Source organism: Actinia tenebrosa, unplaced genomic scaffold (genome assembly GCF_029948245.1).
Source record: "Actinia tenebrosa isolate PJP-AT-01 unplaced genomic scaffold, QUT_ActTen_1.0 PGA_scaffold5__44_contigs__length_20552954, whole genome shotgun sequence".
Taxonomy (NCBI): domain Eukaryota; kingdom Metazoa; phylum Cnidaria; class Anthozoa; order Actiniaria; family Actiniidae; genus Actinia; species Actinia tenebrosa.
In genome coordinates, this window is record NW_028292582.1 from 2,888,492 (window position 1) to 2,906,248 (window position 17,757).

Sequence of the window (17,757 nt, forward strand, 5' to 3'; positions counted from 1 at the left end):
AAACATCGATCATCAAGTCCACGCGGTTCAAGAAACCGGAACTCTGCCCCTAACTAAAGAAAGTATCTTAAAAGATTTTCGAGACGTCTTCGAAGGATTGGGAAACATTGGTAACGCTACAATCGCAGTTGACCCAGATGTCACGCCAGTTCAACACGCGCCTAGAAGAATCGCAGTTACGCTTCGCCAGGAAGTCAAAACAAAGTTAGCTGAACTCGAGAAAAGGAAAATCATCGTCAAAGAGACAGAACCCACCGAATGGATCAGCAGCATGGTCGTTGTAGCCAAACCTGGAAAGATAGGAATCTGTTTGGATCCCAAAGATCTAAACAAAGCGATCAAACGACCCAAATACCAAATGCCTACGATGGACGAGATGCTACCCAGACTCGGCAAGGCCAAAGTCTTCACAACGTTAGACGCAAAGGATGGGTTCTACCAAATCGGTTTGGACGAAGCTAGCAGTAAGCTTACAACCTTTTGGACCCCATTTGGCCGTTACAGATATCTACGCATGCCTTTTGGCGTCAGCTCAGCCCCAGAGGAATTCGAAAGCACCCTACACGAGCGACTGGGAGACCTAGAAGGCGTGGAAGTGCTCCGCGACGATATGTTAGTGGTCGGTTACGGTGACACATTAGCAGAAGCCAACAAAAACCATGACGAAAATCTGCTACGTCTGCTCAAGAGAGCAAGACAGATCAACTTAAAGCTGAACAGCAAGAAGCTCATCATGCGGAGAAAAAAAGTGAAGTTCATGGGACACATCTTGTCATCCACCGGACTCAAGCCAGATCCAGATAAGGTCAAAGCAGTGACCGAAATGCCAAAGCCTACCAACAAGCAAGAGACACTCAGCCTACTAGGCTTTGTAAATTATCTCTCCAAGTTTCTCCCTCGACTATCAGAAGTCGCACTGCCTCTTCGTGAACTAACCACAAAGAATGCAAGATTTGTGTGGTCACGCCAGCACGACAAAGCCTTCTCAGAAGTTAAACAACTCGTGATTGCGCATCCAGTACTCAAGTACTATGACATGAGCGAAGAAGTCACTATCCAATGTGATGCTAGTGAGAAAGGCCTCGGAGCAACCTTGCTTCAAAACGGCCAACCAGTAGCGTTTGCATCCCGAACTCTCACACCAGTTGAGCAACGCTACGCACAAATCGAAAAAGAATGTCTTGCAATCGTCTTCGCTTGTGCAAAGTTCAGCCAGTACATCACACGGAGAGAGCTGATAACAGTAGAATCAGACCACAAACCTTTGCAAGCGATCTTCAAGAAATCCTTGTTAGCAGCACCCAGCAGGTTACAGAGGATGATATTACGCCTACAGCGATACAACCTGAACGTAACTTACAAGCCAGGACAACAAATGTACGTGGCAGATCACCTCTCACGAGCCTTCCTCGCAGACCAAGGAGAACCTGGAGACGAGTTCCAAGTGTTTGCGCTAGAACTAGAAGGAATCAACCCCCTCGACAATGTAAAGGTCACAAGTGAAAGGTTAGCGCAACTACAAAAAGCCACAGAGCAAGACCCTACAATGCAGTCACTTAAGAATACTATACTAATAGGATGGACTGACGTACGTGACAAAGTACCAGTAGCTATCAGAGACTACTGGCATTTCCGAGAGGAACTGACACTCCACAACGGCATCTTATTCAAGAATCAACGCATCATCATACCTCGAGCCCTCAGATCTGAAGTAGTCGCGAGGTTACACTCAAGTCATCAAGGAATCGAGGCGTGTGCAAGGAAAGCACGAGATCGCGTTTACTGGCCAGCAATGAACCACGACATCGAAAATGCAGTAAAGGCTTGTCATGTGTGCTCAGAATATCAACCAAGTAACCCCAGCATGCCAATGCAGTCGCACGAAATACCCGACAGACCTTGGAGCAGACTAGGCACAGATCTTTTCACGCTGCAGAACAGAGACTATATAGTCTTGGTAGATTACTACTCAGACTACATAGAAATAAGTCCTCTGAAAGATACAACCTCAGCATCCATTACCAAGTTTCTGAAGGAACAGTTCAGTCGACATGGGATACCCGATGTGCTGGTATCCGACAACGGGCCTCAATACGTCAGCAACGAGTTTGCTGAATTCGCAAGAGACTGGGAGTTCAAACATGTCACCTCATCGCCATACCACCCAAAGTCAAATGGAAAGGCGGAATCAGCAGTGAAAGTAGCCAAGAGCCTGCTCAAGAAAGCCATGCAAGACCGTAAAGATCCGTGGTTAGCCTTGCTAGATTATCGGAATACCCCCACTCAAGGAATGCAGAGCAGCCCAGTACAGCGCTTGATGTCTAGGAGAACAAAGACACTAGTCCCCATAGCAACTAACCTTCTGTATCCCAAAGTAGCGGAAGGTGTGACAACCAAAATCCACCTTAAGCGCCAGAAAGCCAAAAGTCACTACGACAGACATGTAAAGGTCCTACCAGACCTAGAAATAGGCCAAGAAGTAAGAGTAGCGCCAAACCAGAGAGGCAAGCCCTGGGAAGTAGGGAACTGTAAAGAGAAACTCTCAGACAGGTCATACCTAGTTGAGTCGAACGGAGAGTTACTTCGCCGAAACAGACAGCTTTTAAAGCCCGTCGACGAAGCACCGAAAGAACCAGCTAGTGACACACAAGCATCACCAGAGGCAGACAGTGCAAGGACACCTCAAGTTCTACCTGCGTCAGAACCCGCGGTCAATCCACCTGTACTGCGAAGAAGTCAGAGAGTGGTTAAGAAACCTGATCGGTTTACTTGACTACCGAACATTTATAGGACATTGATTTTGTTACAGTTGAACTTTAATATCCATATAATCATTTCGTAGTTTAGTCAGCCATTTTGTTTGGTCATTTATTTTTTAAATCTTTAAAATTTTTCTATATCATCCCAGCCATGTATTTCAAACATTATAAAAGGGGAGATGTTACAATATTAGCTTACGCAGTTGTAATTAGATACTTAGAGAAGTGATTGTTTGATTAAAGAGGCATAACTATTTCCCCACGAACACGTCTTGAAACACTTAGTCTTAACCCTTCTCTCGCTTTCACTACATTTTGTGGCGTTGCCTGAACGGAAATATGTCGTTTAAATTTACCCTTAATTGTATTTTTGAAAAAGCGAGATAAAAAATACTAGATACAATTTTGATGTTACTTTGAATTCACTAGTGTGCCGCCTCATGGAACATTGTCTGACGTGTGTCTCATTCCACAGGTATCCCGGTGGTCATCATAGTACTCTACATCATCGTAGCACAAGCAGCCTTTTCTTGGAACCTTCATCAAATGTATGGTGATGTGCACTTGAATGGCGATATGTAAGTATTATATCAAAACCTTATAATAGACGTATATTGGGCGAGAACGAGCGAGCTATCACTAAGGCATTTGTCGATGTCTAAAATAGAGGCCAATAACTGTCGAGTTCTCTGTTGCTCAGGGTTAGCTAATGTGAGCAGAATATTCACGTGTTACAGTAAAGGTCCGTGGAGTTTCAAAGTTTCTGTATTGTGGAAGTAGTACATTCTATATTTTATTATTGGTATCACTCTCGACCCCAGAGTCCTGTTATTCTTACTGCGCATGCTCGACGAACAACTAGCATTTCGAGAGCATGCGCAGTAAGTATGATATGGCTCTGGGGTCGAGAGTGCATACTCGGGCATTCGTAAATCTTAGACACTGAAATGGGGCTAGCCCTGAGTTAAAGGGTTCTATAATCAAGGAACACAGCGGCAATTTCGAACTCGAAAAAAGCCTGTTTCGAATTATTTTGTAGGAAAATGAGCGAAATGGCCCAAAGTTAAATGGAGTATTCCTTGTATTTGTTAGGTGCTTCATACCCAATGCCTACGCTGCCTTGAGTTCAGTCGTTGTACCCACGCTACTGTTCCTAATGTTCGTGGCTGTGGTGTTTACTCAAGCCTACCAGGTCACCATGCAATGGAGATATTATGATGATATATACCGAGGACACTACAATATCAAAGGTATCAAGTGTCTTCCTTAGCATGGACTCTGTCAAGTTAACTATGCCAACTACCATACTCATTCACTGACTCACTGACTGACTCACTGACTGACTCACTGACTGACTCACTGACTGACTCACTGACTCACTGGCTCACTGACTGACTCACTGACTGACTCACTGACTGACTCACTGACTGACTCACTGACTGACTGGCTCACTGACTCACTGACTCGCTCACTCACTCACTGACTTACTCACTCACTGACTCACTCACTCACTGACTCGCTCACTCACTCACTCACTGACTCGCTCACTCACTCACTCACTGACTCACTCTCTGACTGGTGAACAGTCGTATTAGCGGTGATACTATTTCATTCTTACATTATATTGTGTCCATTTGTTATCAACAGAGGTACGCAACGTGATCATACTGTTCATAGGTGTAGCCATCACGTGGTTGTTTGCTGGTCTTCACCTGGCTTACGGCTACCTGTGGATGATTATCTTATTCGTTATCCTTGACGTCATACTGGTATGTACTATTAATACACATACATTACAAGAGAAATAACATTTTAATGAATAGCTAGAATTATAAATCGCAACAGGCATTTTACAGTAAGTATTTTCAATGTTGGATTGAACAATAGATTCCACCACGCGTAGCCTCAAATTCAAGCGTTTAAGAATTAGTTTATGCTGGGGAAACAAAGGTTTTTATTCTCATGAGAATAAACATGGCCGCCGTGTGATAGAGGTCCATAATACTAATTGACACTTGTTATGGTGACACTAGAGAAAAACGTTTGCGCATGCGTGCATTTCAGCACGTTTTCTAAGAACTTAGAAGCGTGTGAGTGAGAAAATAAATCTTCATTTTCTCCGAGCATAAAAAAATTTCTCAAGTATACCGGCTTTTTTTATACCAAGATACTGCATTGATTAAGTCAATATGAAAGAATTAGTCTCAAGTTTCAAAAGTAATTTTAAAATTTGGTATTTTGTGAAGTCCAAATTATCAGGCATGTTTGAAAGCCACCTTTACACATTTTTACAATAGCATGAAGACGTTTTGACTAATTTAAATAGGAATTAACGCATGCGCAGACGTTTTTCGCTTGTATCCAATATGGGTTACTATTGGCTAACAAAAAATTACGTACGTAAGCACGCGAACTGAAATATTCCTCGACATTTCGGTTAAGAATATCGTTGCGCTGATCTGTATGTAAATATCCTTTATCCTTCAGGGTCTCTATGTTTTCATCCTCTTCTTCGTATTACGTAATCAAGTACGTGGGGTCTTCAAGCAAACCTACGCGTTCAGGGGGGAGCCGCCCCCAATCCAAACCCACGATGATTTCTTCAGAAGTCAGATGGGAACAGAACACAGTTCAGGCAGCTCGAAAAGATTCAAGATGGGACAATCTCCCGAGATGCCGGTAAGTCTATTTATTCCACCTACCAGTGCGCTAAACGGCTAGGGAAACTAATTATTGCCAAAAGTGTCGGTAGGATCGAAGGCTTTTATGTCGTTCTCCTCTTCCGTGTCCTACCAATTTTTCACGGCCCATTACTTTGAAGAACCTGGAAAACCCTCGAAGCACAGGAGAGAACTAACAATCGACTCTAGTCACGTACGACGCCGAGCCCGGCAGAATCGACACGAGACACAGTTAAGTCATTTCACCCTGCAAACATTGTCGAATAGAATTTGGATGACTCACTTTCAACTAATTACTATAGTGTAGATTTCGTATGACAGTCACGCAACACGCACGGTCACGGTACGGTATTCGAGACAACCGTTCAATCCGCAGGCATTGCTAATTCGATCCGAATGTTACGGAGTTTGTGCGATGGGTTGCAGGATGTATTGTATTCTGGGTTCGGGTTATTGTATTGCAGGGTATTGTTTAGCTCCAAACTTATTGCTCTCGGCTTTTGTTTTATTGTCTTCATGCCTAAGGTGCCCTGCAACACCAAGAAAGAGCCAATTTTGTCAGTCATGAGAAATCTGCTACAGACATTTTTGAAACTTTTCATTCAACAGTTGTATCCGGAGTTCCCCTTTTTGGCGTCATTCCCCCGAGTGACCTACCCGCAATATATCCCTCCCTCGTCACCCCAAAACATCTGTAAACGTAACACAAATGCCAATGAGAAGGAGGGCCATAGACATCCTAGAACCCCCCATCCCCCACCCCCTCCCCACCCTTCTTCTTCTCCTGGGTACAGCTTATCATTCATTCTAATCGATTTAACCCATACACACAGATACGAGAATCAACGTCAACACATGGAGGCCAACCGATTCTACTTAGAAAAACTAAATTTGTTAGTGGCTCCTTTACTCCTTTAAAAATATATTGCATGCCTTATTATAAAACAACTGTTCTAAATCTCGCGTTCTGATTGGTTGGGAGCGCGTGCTTTATGAGAGCACACAGCACGCCGCGCACTTTCAGTAGTTTTGTCATTTATGTAACTTAAAAAATAAAAAATAAAAACTTGCTTGCTGTGCTGTGTGCAGTTATAAAGCACTTTGGAATTGGCAGAACACTCGAGAAGTGTCGAGATGCACTCCGTAACTGTCGTGCTTCTCCTAACACTTCTCTCGTGTTATTCCAACCCCTGCGTGCTTTATAACTGCACACAGCACGCGAACGCGTTTTCTATTTCTTCATCATACAACCAGTAGAATTTGCACTACCAATATTTAATAGATACACACTTTTTTTGGTCTGCAAGGGGACAGAATGACAAATATCCTTGAATTGAAAGTTGAACAAACAAGTTTTAAATTTCGTTTGAAATTTTAAAAATGAAATGCATTCCATAAAACAGCTAAACTAAGATTAACCTGACTTCTATAATAATCAATCTTTCTGGCTTTCGTATATTATTCCGAGTATTTTCATTCACTTTGATCAAAAATAAGTGGTTATCAAGATCAATAAAATGGAATGCACTTAGATTACCATCCAACAGTATCGAGCAACGCCTTGATTGCTACATCATCATAAATAGACAATATAAGGTGCAAAAGACTTTCCTTCACTCCCGGATTCCCCAAGAACCATGATTAAAGCTAACTGGATGATTTTATTATCTACAGAGCGAATGGGATGAACTTGATCACGTAGCAACGCCAAGTAGTAACCGCAAGTTGATGATCAACATGGACGATACTGGTTCTTTTGGTCGAGCAAACGAGACCTTTGAAGACGAGATGGAAACCCAAGACTTTGATGACTTGATCTTTGCATTGAAGACGGGAGGAAACTTTGACCCAGAACTTGATGATGAAAAAGATCCGTATGGTCGTGGAGCAGAGCACTTTGAACTAAGAAGAATATCCATACCAGACACACACTTATAATCAACTAGATTTTCCTACTTAAGCACTTGGCTTGGCGTAGCTCCAACTGAAAAAAAAAGAGAAATGACAAATACGCAGCTTCTAAAACGAAAAGAACATATGACGATCATCAACGAAAAAAAGTCATCCAAAATGGCGGCGATGACTTCACATGCAAGCAAAGAAATGTGTTAACCAACTAAATATATATACTTAATATTTTGCAGTCGTGATAATAGTATTTGTAAGAAAGCTTCGTAGGCAATCTATATTTTGATTATTTCTGAACAAGCAAAAGTTTTCTTATGATTAGCAGGCCCGCCAGTACAAGCACATAAGCAGTGTTTTGGAACAAACGTTAAAAAAATATTTTGTAAAGAAAGGAAAGAAAAATTCCCTCTTCTAGTATTCGAGCTTTTGCTTGCCCATGCTCAACGCACTTGTAAGACTTTCAATTTACAAGAGGAACTGCTGACCAGCCCTCATAGTGACAGCGGATTCATATGTTTTTGGTTGCTTCCAAAACAGAAAATTTTCGCTTGCTCCAAAGAAAGTAAACTGAAAACGAGCGCCACCGAAGTTGCTAACTTAGTCACAATAAAATAGATTTCAATTAGGTATTTTTTGTATAAAAAAACTAGAATATTATCGTAATTTGGCGGCATATATGTTTGTACGAGATGAAATCTGAAATTATCGCCATTTTTGTAAGATTAGCATTCTTCCTAATTCTGTAGCTTTTTTATTGATAAATATCTGTAATTCGAATATTTCTCTGTGCGACAAATAAGACTGGCAATATTCACAGCATCTGCTGATCACGTGGTTATTTCCCGCCCAGTTGAATGGCCAAATACTTTATAACGGGAAACAAGGTTTGAAAACATCCACGCTAGCCATCCAACTAGGCGCCACATGATCACGTGACAAGCAAGGGCGTACCACCCTTACATTTTTTAATGCAAGTGTTTCTTTAAATGTTGTGTGATGACTACATACGATTGATAATATTTATATTTATTCATCAAAGGCTACATTAAGAGTTAAAATGAAGCATACAATTTAAGGTTATTAATATGGATTGTATATTCAAAAGACTTTATACAATAAACTACTGTTTTATTTACTGTATTGTTTTTCTTCTTGGTTTTATCACTTTCATCACCCTGGTGCTCAGAGACTTTAATTCTGGCACCAATGCTCCTCCGCCGGACAGTCTCGGTCTAACTCTCCCAGGACACTGGAACAGGGGCATTTCTCGCAACAAAATGACTTCATACTGTATTAGCCGTTCCAAAGTTGAGAATAAACTGGGTTGAGTAAGCACAGACGCCATCTTGGAAATATGTTGATATATATAATATATATATTATGCATGTGAAACCCGGCCGTGAACGACAAAGGCCCTTGGTTGAAGATTAGCGCTGTTAGGCTCGGGTCAAAAGTCGAACTTCTCATGAACCGAACCTAATGTAAACAAATGATAACAAGGCGGTCTTCTTTCATGTAATTAGGTTTGGCTCATGCATGTGAAGTTCGACGTTTGACCTGAGCCTTATAGACGGTTTAAGTACGTCATCAATCGAATGGGAGAAGGCCTTCAGGGTCCAAAATCAACGAAGATCTATTGTTAGTTTTTTTCGTTAAAGGATTCGTTGTCTTGTTGATCGATTCAGGCGAGGGTTAAAACATTGAGAGAACTTTGCTTTATAGAGGTTTTTTTGAGCAGTTGCAACTGGAAATGCGTCGCTCGGACTTACCAGTAAAAGCTCTTATTGCATAGGAACATAGTTCTGATGTGTGTAGTAGATGCGGCGAGGTTTCGCCATGTAATCACTTCTTCTGCCCAAATCCGCGTTCCTATAGTTGAAGGCCCATGCTGTAGCAGCATCAGATAAGGCAGCTTGTAGTTTGTTTAATTCTGGCAGGTTTTTACTTCCCAGACGAAGATTTTGCTTAATCGCTGAAAAATAAAAGTGTCAAAATCAGCCAGGATTTCCTTAGTCGCCTTCGCAGTCATACGTCACTAGCAGGGCTGTCAACTCTCCCGGATAAACCGGGAGTCTCCAGATTTTGGACCGTATCTCCCGGCCTCCAGATTAGAGTATCAAATCTCCCGGATAATCCCTAAAGCTGACCATTTCTTGTCTTGTGAGACTCGACTTTCACAACCATAAAATTCCAATTATTTTGTGTCACGTTTGTGTTATTTTAAATCGCTAACAAAATCAAAACGTTCCTCATAAACTGTTCTTGCAAGCAGGCCATTGTAATATAAGCGTTAATCTGATTTGTCAGAAATAAACCAATCACATCAAATGTTACAAAGCAAAAGACGTCTTTTCGCGCGCTTTTTGACGCGCTGTGACGTCATGTCCCTTTCCTATCAATATCTCCAGATTTGAATATCTCGGGGGTTGACAGCCCTACACTAGTCTCCTCTCCCCAGATCTTGGAGGGACTGGGACTGATACTAATGACGATAGCTGGGAAAGAAAATACTGTTCTAACGATCGTTTTAAGTTTTTTCAATAAAGAATAATTCAATTCTCCGGAGAAAAGGATTTTATTGATTTGCCATTAAACATGGCCGCCGCGCCTGCACGTGATTATGCAAAACCTTTAAACCTCTTCGTTATCCAAATCTCGACCAGACAAGCTGTGTGAATGATTGCTAAGTCAGCTAAGCAAGATGATCAATCGAGCGTTCGAAGCGAGATAAAATCGAGCTTTAGAATTCGTATTTCACGAATTTAGTGAGGAAAGAAAACTAGTGAACCCAAAGAAAAACCGTACTGTCGTAGAACAGGAGAGAGCATTCAAACGAGACGCTCGACATGTAAAAACTGAGGACAAGTCTAGTGACCAACCTCAAAACCGAGCTCCTTCTTCGGGTACTGGACACAGTTTACAGTAATTCAATAGAAACAACAAAAGACCCCAAGTTATACAATAGAATGAAGCTCTGTCTGTGCATGCGCAGATTAAGCAAGTCGTGGCGGTAGAGTAGTAAGTAGCGTTAGACCCTTTCTACCTTCAATTGATAATTATATTCATAAGGAAACATAAACATGTAAGATTTATAAAAAATGAAAATATACCAAAATTCTTACACGATGTAAGTTTCCTTTTTATTCACTCGTTGAAGGGTACGTGAGGATTAATGGATTTCGACAATTTTACATGCGTTTTTTCGGAAAATTCATGGTTACATAATTAAGAGTTTTCTGACCTTTCAGTCGTGCTTGGGCAGCATCACTGAATAAACTCGTAGCACCTTCACCACTGGAACCAAGTGCTTTACGAGACTCACCAAACCCACCAGACGAAGCCTTTGTTTTCTCTTCGTCCTTGGTAATAGGTGTAAGACTTTCCTTTGAAGGAAGAGTGCTCACCTCTTGTTCCTTAATGGTCATTGAAGTAGTTTTTGGAAATTCTCCTTTTACGTCTTGCTTGGCAGCTTCGAAGGTTTTGGCTGTATTATGTTCATTCGGCCCCTCTACATTGACTTGACTGGACACTGGTTCATCTTTGGAACTGGATTCTGGCTTTGAATATAAAGTTTCTTCCGGTATTTTACCTGACGCGGTGACCGCAATTGGTGCTGGGGTTACTGTTGTCGGTGGGTTTTCAATATTGATGGGCGCTTTCGTTGATTTTGATTTTGGAGCTTCTGATGGACAAGGCGGGGCTGGACATAGCGCAGGGGAGGAGGCTCCAGGACTAATCTTGAGTTTGATATCCATGGCAACCATGCCATCTGGTTTAATTTCATATATTCCGCCACCTTTGGAAAGGAACCAATGACAATGTTACGCATGCGCATTTGACAAAATATATTCAAAATTAATTTTATGCTAAGAAGAGATGCTCTCCAAGCAAACCATTAGTTGGCCTTTCCGAACTCGCGCGGAAAACGTTAACGAGTAGCAGCCTCGCTGAGTCATGGGGCTATCTAAGGAACACCATTTGTCTTTTTCGTTTTACAGGCTTTGTTTTTTGAATCGCGTCACATTTGATTTGGTTTTCAGTCTGTTATTCAAGAGAAATCATTTCTAAGTTTTCCGCCATATTGAATAAAAATGGCGTCTTCTTAAACAGCCACATGATTCAGCGCACTGATAAGAAAATGTATGAGGAAAGAAACTAGTTTAGTAAAACTTCTTACCAATGACATCTCCATCATCAATCTTAAAACTTCCCATTTTGTTCTTTTCCCCCTCTGAATTAGGTTTTTCATTCGGCGTAGTTTCGCTGGAGGGTTTTTCATTCGGCGTACTTTCGCTGGAGGGTTTTTCGTTCGGCTTAGTTTCGCTGGAGGGTTTTTCATTCGGCTTAGCTTCGCTGGAGGGTTTTTCATTGGGCTTAGTTTCGCTGGAGGGTTCTTCATTCGGCGAAGTTTCGCTTGGGGGTTTTTCGTTCGGCGCGGATTCGGTCGAAGGGTTTTCAGCTTTGTCGGCTTTGAGTTGTTGGTAAGGTCTAATGAATGGATCGTATGCATTGGAAACCGTACTTTCAATGGATTGTTGAATGAACTGTCGTTGACGATCAAGACCAAGGCTCATCGGTGAAACTATTACACCTTGTAAAGTCAGACCTGCCAAGACAGACTTTGTGAATTAAAATATATACAAGTGCTTTCAAATGATTTACAGTGCTAATCGAGGTCCCCACGGTTTTTCCATTAGCACTGTAAAACAAGAATGCATGTTTAGGGTAAGTTTGGTTGAAAATACATCCTACAAAGCTAGAGGCGTAATTTCAATATCGTATTTGTTATCTAACTAGTTTAGGGGGAATTCAAATTTCTAATTCTCATAGTCACCATATCTTGGTTGAATCTAAGTTTTGGCATTGCCATAGGTATTTCCTGAGTTCGATTAACCGGATCCATTGTGGTCTAAGCTTTGGTACAAACAACACCATATAAGGCATGCAAATCAAAAGATGGTTGTACCGAAGCTACACCACAATGCATATGTTCCCTATCTCGGAAAAGGTCCGTATATCAATCAAAATAAAAGCAAACCAGACATTTACCACTTTCCATACATCGGTTCACTGGTCAAACACATAGCGAAGCGCCAAGGCAGTTTCAAAAAATTATTCAAATTTGAACCTTTGACCAGTGAATAGATGTATGGAAGATGGTGAATTGTTTATTTTTATACTCACATAAAATCAACTTGGCCATAAAATTACGAGCTGCCATCATAGTTGGAAATTTCCTGCAAAAATAATAGTGATTCAGAGTTGGATCATACTGTAGTCGCTTCGTTAGGTCATTTCTAGGGCCACCCGGGTCCTCCCTAAAATTAGGGAGGAAGAATTGTAAGACTGGTTCAGAATGGCGTCGGAATCGTAAGCAACATACGTAGACTTATTAGTCTACTACACATTAACAGTACTTGTCTTTTTTCACAACTAAGTGATAGTAAAGACAGTAAATAGACATAAATTGCAAATATGTGTATCTTGGAAATGGGAAAGCACAACAACCACAAAAAAACCTTGACAACACAAAACATTTCAAGTCGAGGCTCCGGACTAGGAAACAATGACGTAGTCGTAATCATTCTGGCTTTTCTTTCCCCACAGAGCCTCGACTCGACTTTTTTTTTGTGCGTGCTCACATTCGACCAAAATACCGAACGTTGGCTAATATTTTTGACAATAGACCTCCTCGACTCGGGTGTAATGTTTTCCCATGCATTTCAGACAACGTTTCATTTCTCTTGAAAAATAAGATTCTTTTGTTTGAGTTGTAGAGTGTAAACAATATAACCGTGAAACTTTAGTAATACTAAATAGCACAATTTCATGCAAATTCCATTGTTTTTTATTGTTTAATTAACACTATTTTGTACTATTTAGTAATTAGTGTTTCACGGATTAATTGTTTGCACTCTATCGCTTGTATCCAATATATATATATTTCATAGTGTCCTTTCATGTGCTACCGAGCGTAACCGTTAAACAAAGAAATGATACTTTAGGGAATGACACGAGGTCTATTCTTGTTTTTTTGTTCCTTCTTCTTCTCTTGGCTGTATAATAAATCTACGGTTTTTCTTATGATTTGCAATTGTAGGAAATTGACCCTCGAGTTTTTGGCTTCCATCAACTCGGTTTGTTGTTTTTACGATAAACGGAAGCCAAAACAAAAATAAACGTTCGGCGTCTATAGTTGACTGGGTCACCGAAAAAATGAAAATGGTTTAGAATGAAAAACTTCTTCATATTCTAGTGATTCTGATTGTTGACACTACTTTAATGAAAAACAGATTGCACTAAGGTCGATATAATATACAAGACAACTTACCAATTACCAAACCGATTCCTATAACGGCCTTATTTATTTTCTTTCTCACCTTGTGGACAATCAATATCTTTTCAGGTTTGTTTCTTGCTCATTTGTTTCTGGTAATTGTGTTTTTTTTAATATAATAACAGAATTAGTGTTCTAGGTCTACGTTCTTGGACGTTTTGCAAGCTTTGACTGCAATGACTTATTTATCGGATCCGGAACATATTAACACTATGAAAACAGGTTTAAACTGGTGCTCTTTTCATTCTATTGTCTGACTCCGTCTGTCACCAAATATTGGTCAGTGTTCTTTTTTTATATGCAGACCCCTCCCTTACGTCCCTACCCAATAAAAGAAAGGCAAAGGAAAGGAAAGGAAAGGAAAGGAAAGGAAAGGAAAGGAAAGGAAAGGAAAGGAAAGAAAAAAGGTAAAAAAAGGAATATCTCTCAATAAAGGCATTTCCTACGGACTTCTCAAAACACGCTAAAACCATCATCTTTGATTGAAACTCGGCACTGAGACGTTTCCGGAGAATTCCAGTTATGCGATCGGCGAATACCTTGTTGAAAGACTAAAAAACTAAATGCAACAATAGCTACGTGATAAGACTTTCAGCCAGATTTCACCTTCACTGTCTCCACTGCATAACAGGAACTATTAGACGGTCGGCGAATATGATTTAATGGGTTGCCTGTGACAAAGTCTTAAAATAACTTCATCAGGTATTTCCCTACGGCCCTGCTTGACGAACTTTAAGAAAATTGCGCAACTCTACCCAGAAGACTCTCGGCATTATCCAAGAGGCCGTTGCTGGCATGCGACTGTTGTCAATCGATGTTACTACGTTTCCAAAGTGATCGATTGGAGGTAGGGCTACGTATGACGTGTCGCAAATTGATTTCCACGCATGTTCTTTTTCGTTAACTGCTGAAATTCAGAGCTGAAATTCAAGGCAAGTGAAGTGAAGTGAAATCTTAGAAAAGGGTCTAGGTTAAAACAAGATTTAAAAAATTTCCAAATGTCGTAAAAGGATCCTTACTTTTATTCGTCTTCTCTAATTTTGATTCGGCTAATCAAAGCAGCATATGTATTTCAATCTCAACTAGAGTGAGCTTGACATAATCAATGTATATCTGTAAAAATAAAATAAATAAATAAAATAGAATAAAAATGAAATGAAAAAACAACAACTATAGATTGAAAACATTGAAGTCAGTATAATGTCAAGTTCACACGATATCATTGGCTGAAGGGTCTCGGCAGCGCACTGATTCTAAAAATAGCTTAAAGATTCGGACAAACATTGCATTCTGTTTAACCGCTACGAGGATTATACGAAACGATTTTATTATTTTTACTTAAAGTTATAATAATAACCCATGTAAACTAAGATCAACTGCGATCGGCTGTGAAAATTATCTGCTGAAAATAAACTTGTAAGTTTGTTTGTCCGAATTTCGCCTTTGTCTTCGTTTTTATGACGTCACGGTTGCGCTGCGCTATTAGAAGCGGGAAAGTTGCTAGTATACTGAGTATATATAGACTGGAACTAAAAACATATGGTTATTAGATATTCTGAAAAGACATGCATCGTGGGAATTTGAAGTACTGAATTTCTTAGTTTCAAATAATTTTAGATTGAAGTTTTATTTCTAAACCCATTGTTATTTCGTAGTTTTAATGGATCTCAAGTCTGTAAAAATTCTCTCCTTAATTCAAGACCACCCTTTTGAGTATATAAAAGCAATCACCGACTTATCAAGTGAGACAAACACCTGTGATGGCCTTGATGACTTATATAATAAGAAATAAAAATGATCTTCGTGGAGGTTTGTTTGGATGTTTTATTATCAAAATAAAGAACAATTATGTTTTTTAAACTTTATTCTTTCGTCTAAACGAATATAAACTTTCTCAAAGAAGCAAATGAAAGTAAATTTTTTTTTCAATGGCGAGAAAACTCATTCACTCAAATGTCTTTATCATCATGTCATTCTGTCTCAGATTCATTCAAGATTGTCGCCTGTATTACCGGTAAAGTTATTATGGTAATTTCTTAGTAACTAAATCTAAATTAAACTAACGCTTTCGTTTCCCTTCGCACTGATGTTTTTATTGTTCGAAACCAAACACATATAGAGATTACAATTCGTGTTTGTGTAGTGCTAGACGAAGTTGCTTTTCAGGCTGACAGAATTCTTTCCGGCCATTAATGGAAAGTCTTCAGGGAACGCTTTAACTTTTACAGCAAGATCAACACCCTTTTAATATACAATAATCTTTTCAAACGTGTTTCTATATATTTGTAAAGTCATATATCAAATTATCTTTGGCTAAATTAAACTGCGGTGTGATTATAATAAATTTAAAGCAAATGATGTTTTATATAAAAAATAATTGTCAGATAAAGTTCCATTCGATTTTTTAGTCAGCTGCATAAAGACAGTATTAATTCTCGAAATGAAAAATATTTTCAACAAATGAGATTTTATATATATTTAGAACACTTGCAAATGATATTTGAAGAAGAGGGTCCTGAAGCGAATGGGAAGGGGGGGGATCCTAATCCCATTTCCAATCCTCTATTTTGACCAAATCCCATAGTCGTCCCTGCCTATGTTTCAGTCAAATCTCAATCCCATTCCCATTTTTTGATTGTTTTAGATTGTTTGAGAGAGCAGAGTATAAAGTCTCAGCCCCAAAAAGGCGAACCCCAGCTCTCATTTTACCTATTCATGTTCCTCTTTAATTAGGACAAACGGGGAAAAAACAAAGATTGCTAATGTGCAGTTCATTACCTGAAATTTCCGCGACACCTTTAATTTCGCGATTTTCGAAGAAAAAAATCGCTTTTAATATTCCTTATTTTTTTGGGGGTGACTCGAAAATTTCATGTCATGAACGTCCGAAACGTCAGTAAGTGTTTTCATCTTTTCACGGTGTATAATTTACCTTTTTATCATTACTGTTTCATTATAAACACCGACGCAGCTCACACTAGTTTTTATCTAGTTATCTCTTCTTATATTTTTATTCTTGGATTTTTTATGAAGCTTCTATCCGAAATAAAAAGAGACCAAAATAATATTTTTTTATATTATACGTAATTCCCATTAAGATCACGTGGTATAATCGACTCAAGCTAAAACTGTCACAAACTTCAATATTACTTTGTTAATAATTGAATTTATGTAATTCAACATTTCCGGCTGAGACAATGTTCTAAAAGCGGTAGACAGAAATGTCGAAAAACATTTCAAGTGTGTGACGTCAAGATTGTCATAGCAACCGACATTAGCATATCAAAAAAGAAGTGGGTTGATCCCTCGTGTTCCCCTTAACTGATTATCATATCATAGATACTTGAAATTCAGGGTTCTACTTGGTCAGCCACGCATTGTCCATAAAATAATAACGAAAACAAAAGCGCTATATCGTTTCGTGCAGCGCTGGTGATCCGTTTCAGTTGAATATTTATCGATTCGGACCGAACTTCAAAACATCTTTTACCGATTTGTACCTCGATTTTATATCTCTTACGCCACAAAATAGAATCTTAAAAAATCAGTGGAATAACTATAAAAGCCATAACAAAACTAAAATAAAAAATAAATTGTTTTATTTTATTACGTGAAACGCGAGTTCTTATGATTTCATTTCTTTCGATGAAAAGTTACTATTTAACTTTTTCTCGAATTATCTGCAAGTTCCGGCTTGCTCTGTTCATGAGATTTGTTGTTCAAGGTCGTTCCTCTTTCTTTACTAATGATAAGTATTTTTCAAGCGATTATGTTTTTCAACCAGCCAACAGGAATTAATATACACTTATGACGTCATTCCATCAAGGTCATTTACAAACTACGACAAAGCTTAAAATAATCACTGTGAACCATATTTAACATTGCAGTCACAACTTGCTTTTATCTCGCAATCGCTTTAAAATTCGAGTGCTTTTATGAGATCTAAGCAAAGCTTTTTACCCATCCGAATGATCCGAACTTCATTACAATCATTTTTTTCTTCGGAGTATTCGATATAGTTGTACCGCGGATTCGGTAATAAGTTTCACACATTGTCTTGGCTAGTATTTCA

General features: G+C 39.5%; 2 protein-coding genes across 3 annotated transcripts in view; one reads left to right on the forward strand and one right to left on the reverse strand.

Annotated features, from left to right (window-relative positions):
* LOC116289208 (adhesion G protein-coupled receptor V1) overlaps nucleotides 1-8,484 on the forward strand; it is a gene marked incomplete at its 5' end in the record, with an annotated part of 81,044 nt that extends 72,560 nt beyond the window's left edge. Inside the window, 6 exons of the mRNA XM_089038007.1 lie at nucleotides 3,235-3,337; nucleotides 3,852-4,009; nucleotides 4,407-4,528; nucleotides 5,247-5,438; nucleotides 6,274-6,333; nucleotides 7,115-8,484. Coding sequence (XP_088894133.1) covers nucleotides 3,235-3,337; nucleotides 3,852-4,009; nucleotides 4,407-4,528; nucleotides 5,247-5,438; nucleotides 6,274-6,333; nucleotides 7,115-7,378 — 899 coding nt within the window. The remainder of the gene's footprint in view (nucleotides 1-3,234; nucleotides 3,338-3,851; nucleotides 4,010-4,406; nucleotides 4,529-5,246; nucleotides 5,439-6,273; nucleotides 6,334-7,114) is intronic.
* Nucleotides 8,485-8,542: 58 nt separating this feature from the next.
* On the reverse strand, nucleotides 8,543-13,835 carry LOC116289194 (uncharacterized). Of its 2 annotated transcripts, XM_031696073.2 has the most exons (6): nucleotides 13,729-13,835; nucleotides 12,533-12,585; nucleotides 11,526-11,954; nucleotides 10,590-11,144; nucleotides 9,118-9,320; nucleotides 8,543-8,693 (listed from the first exon to the last, which is right to left on the reverse strand). In XM_031696073.2, the coding sequence occupies exons 2-5, from the start codon at nucleotides 12,570-12,572 to the stop codon at nucleotides 9,130-9,132; spliced, it is 1,215 nt and encodes a 404-aa protein (XP_031551933.1). In that variant the 5' UTR covers nucleotides 12,573-12,585; nucleotides 13,729-13,835; the 3' UTR covers nucleotides 8,543-8,693; nucleotides 9,118-9,129. The 2 variants fall into 2 exon arrangements, with proteins under 2 accessions (XP_031551933.1, XP_031551931.1); XM_031696071.2 differs by having other exon boundaries at nucleotides 8,543-9,320.
* Nucleotides 13,836-17,757: the final 3,922 nt, after the last annotated feature.

What these genes read in the sequence shown, in the direction of transcription:
- LOC116289194 (XM_031696073.2), bottom strand. Translation starts at nt 12,572, where the DNA reads ATGATGGCAGCTCGTAATTTTATGGCCAAGTTGATTTTAT. An exon ending in TATGGCCAAGTTGATTTTAT is followed by an intron (nt 11,955 to 12,532) that starts GTGAGTATAAAA and finishes CTGTCTTGGCAG; the next exon opens with GTCTGACTTTACAAGGTGTA. An exon ending in TGCCCAAGCACGACTGAAAG is followed by an intron (nt 9,321 to 10,589) that starts GTCAGAAAACTC and finishes TTTATTTTTCAG; the next exon opens with CGATTAAGCAAAATCTTCGT.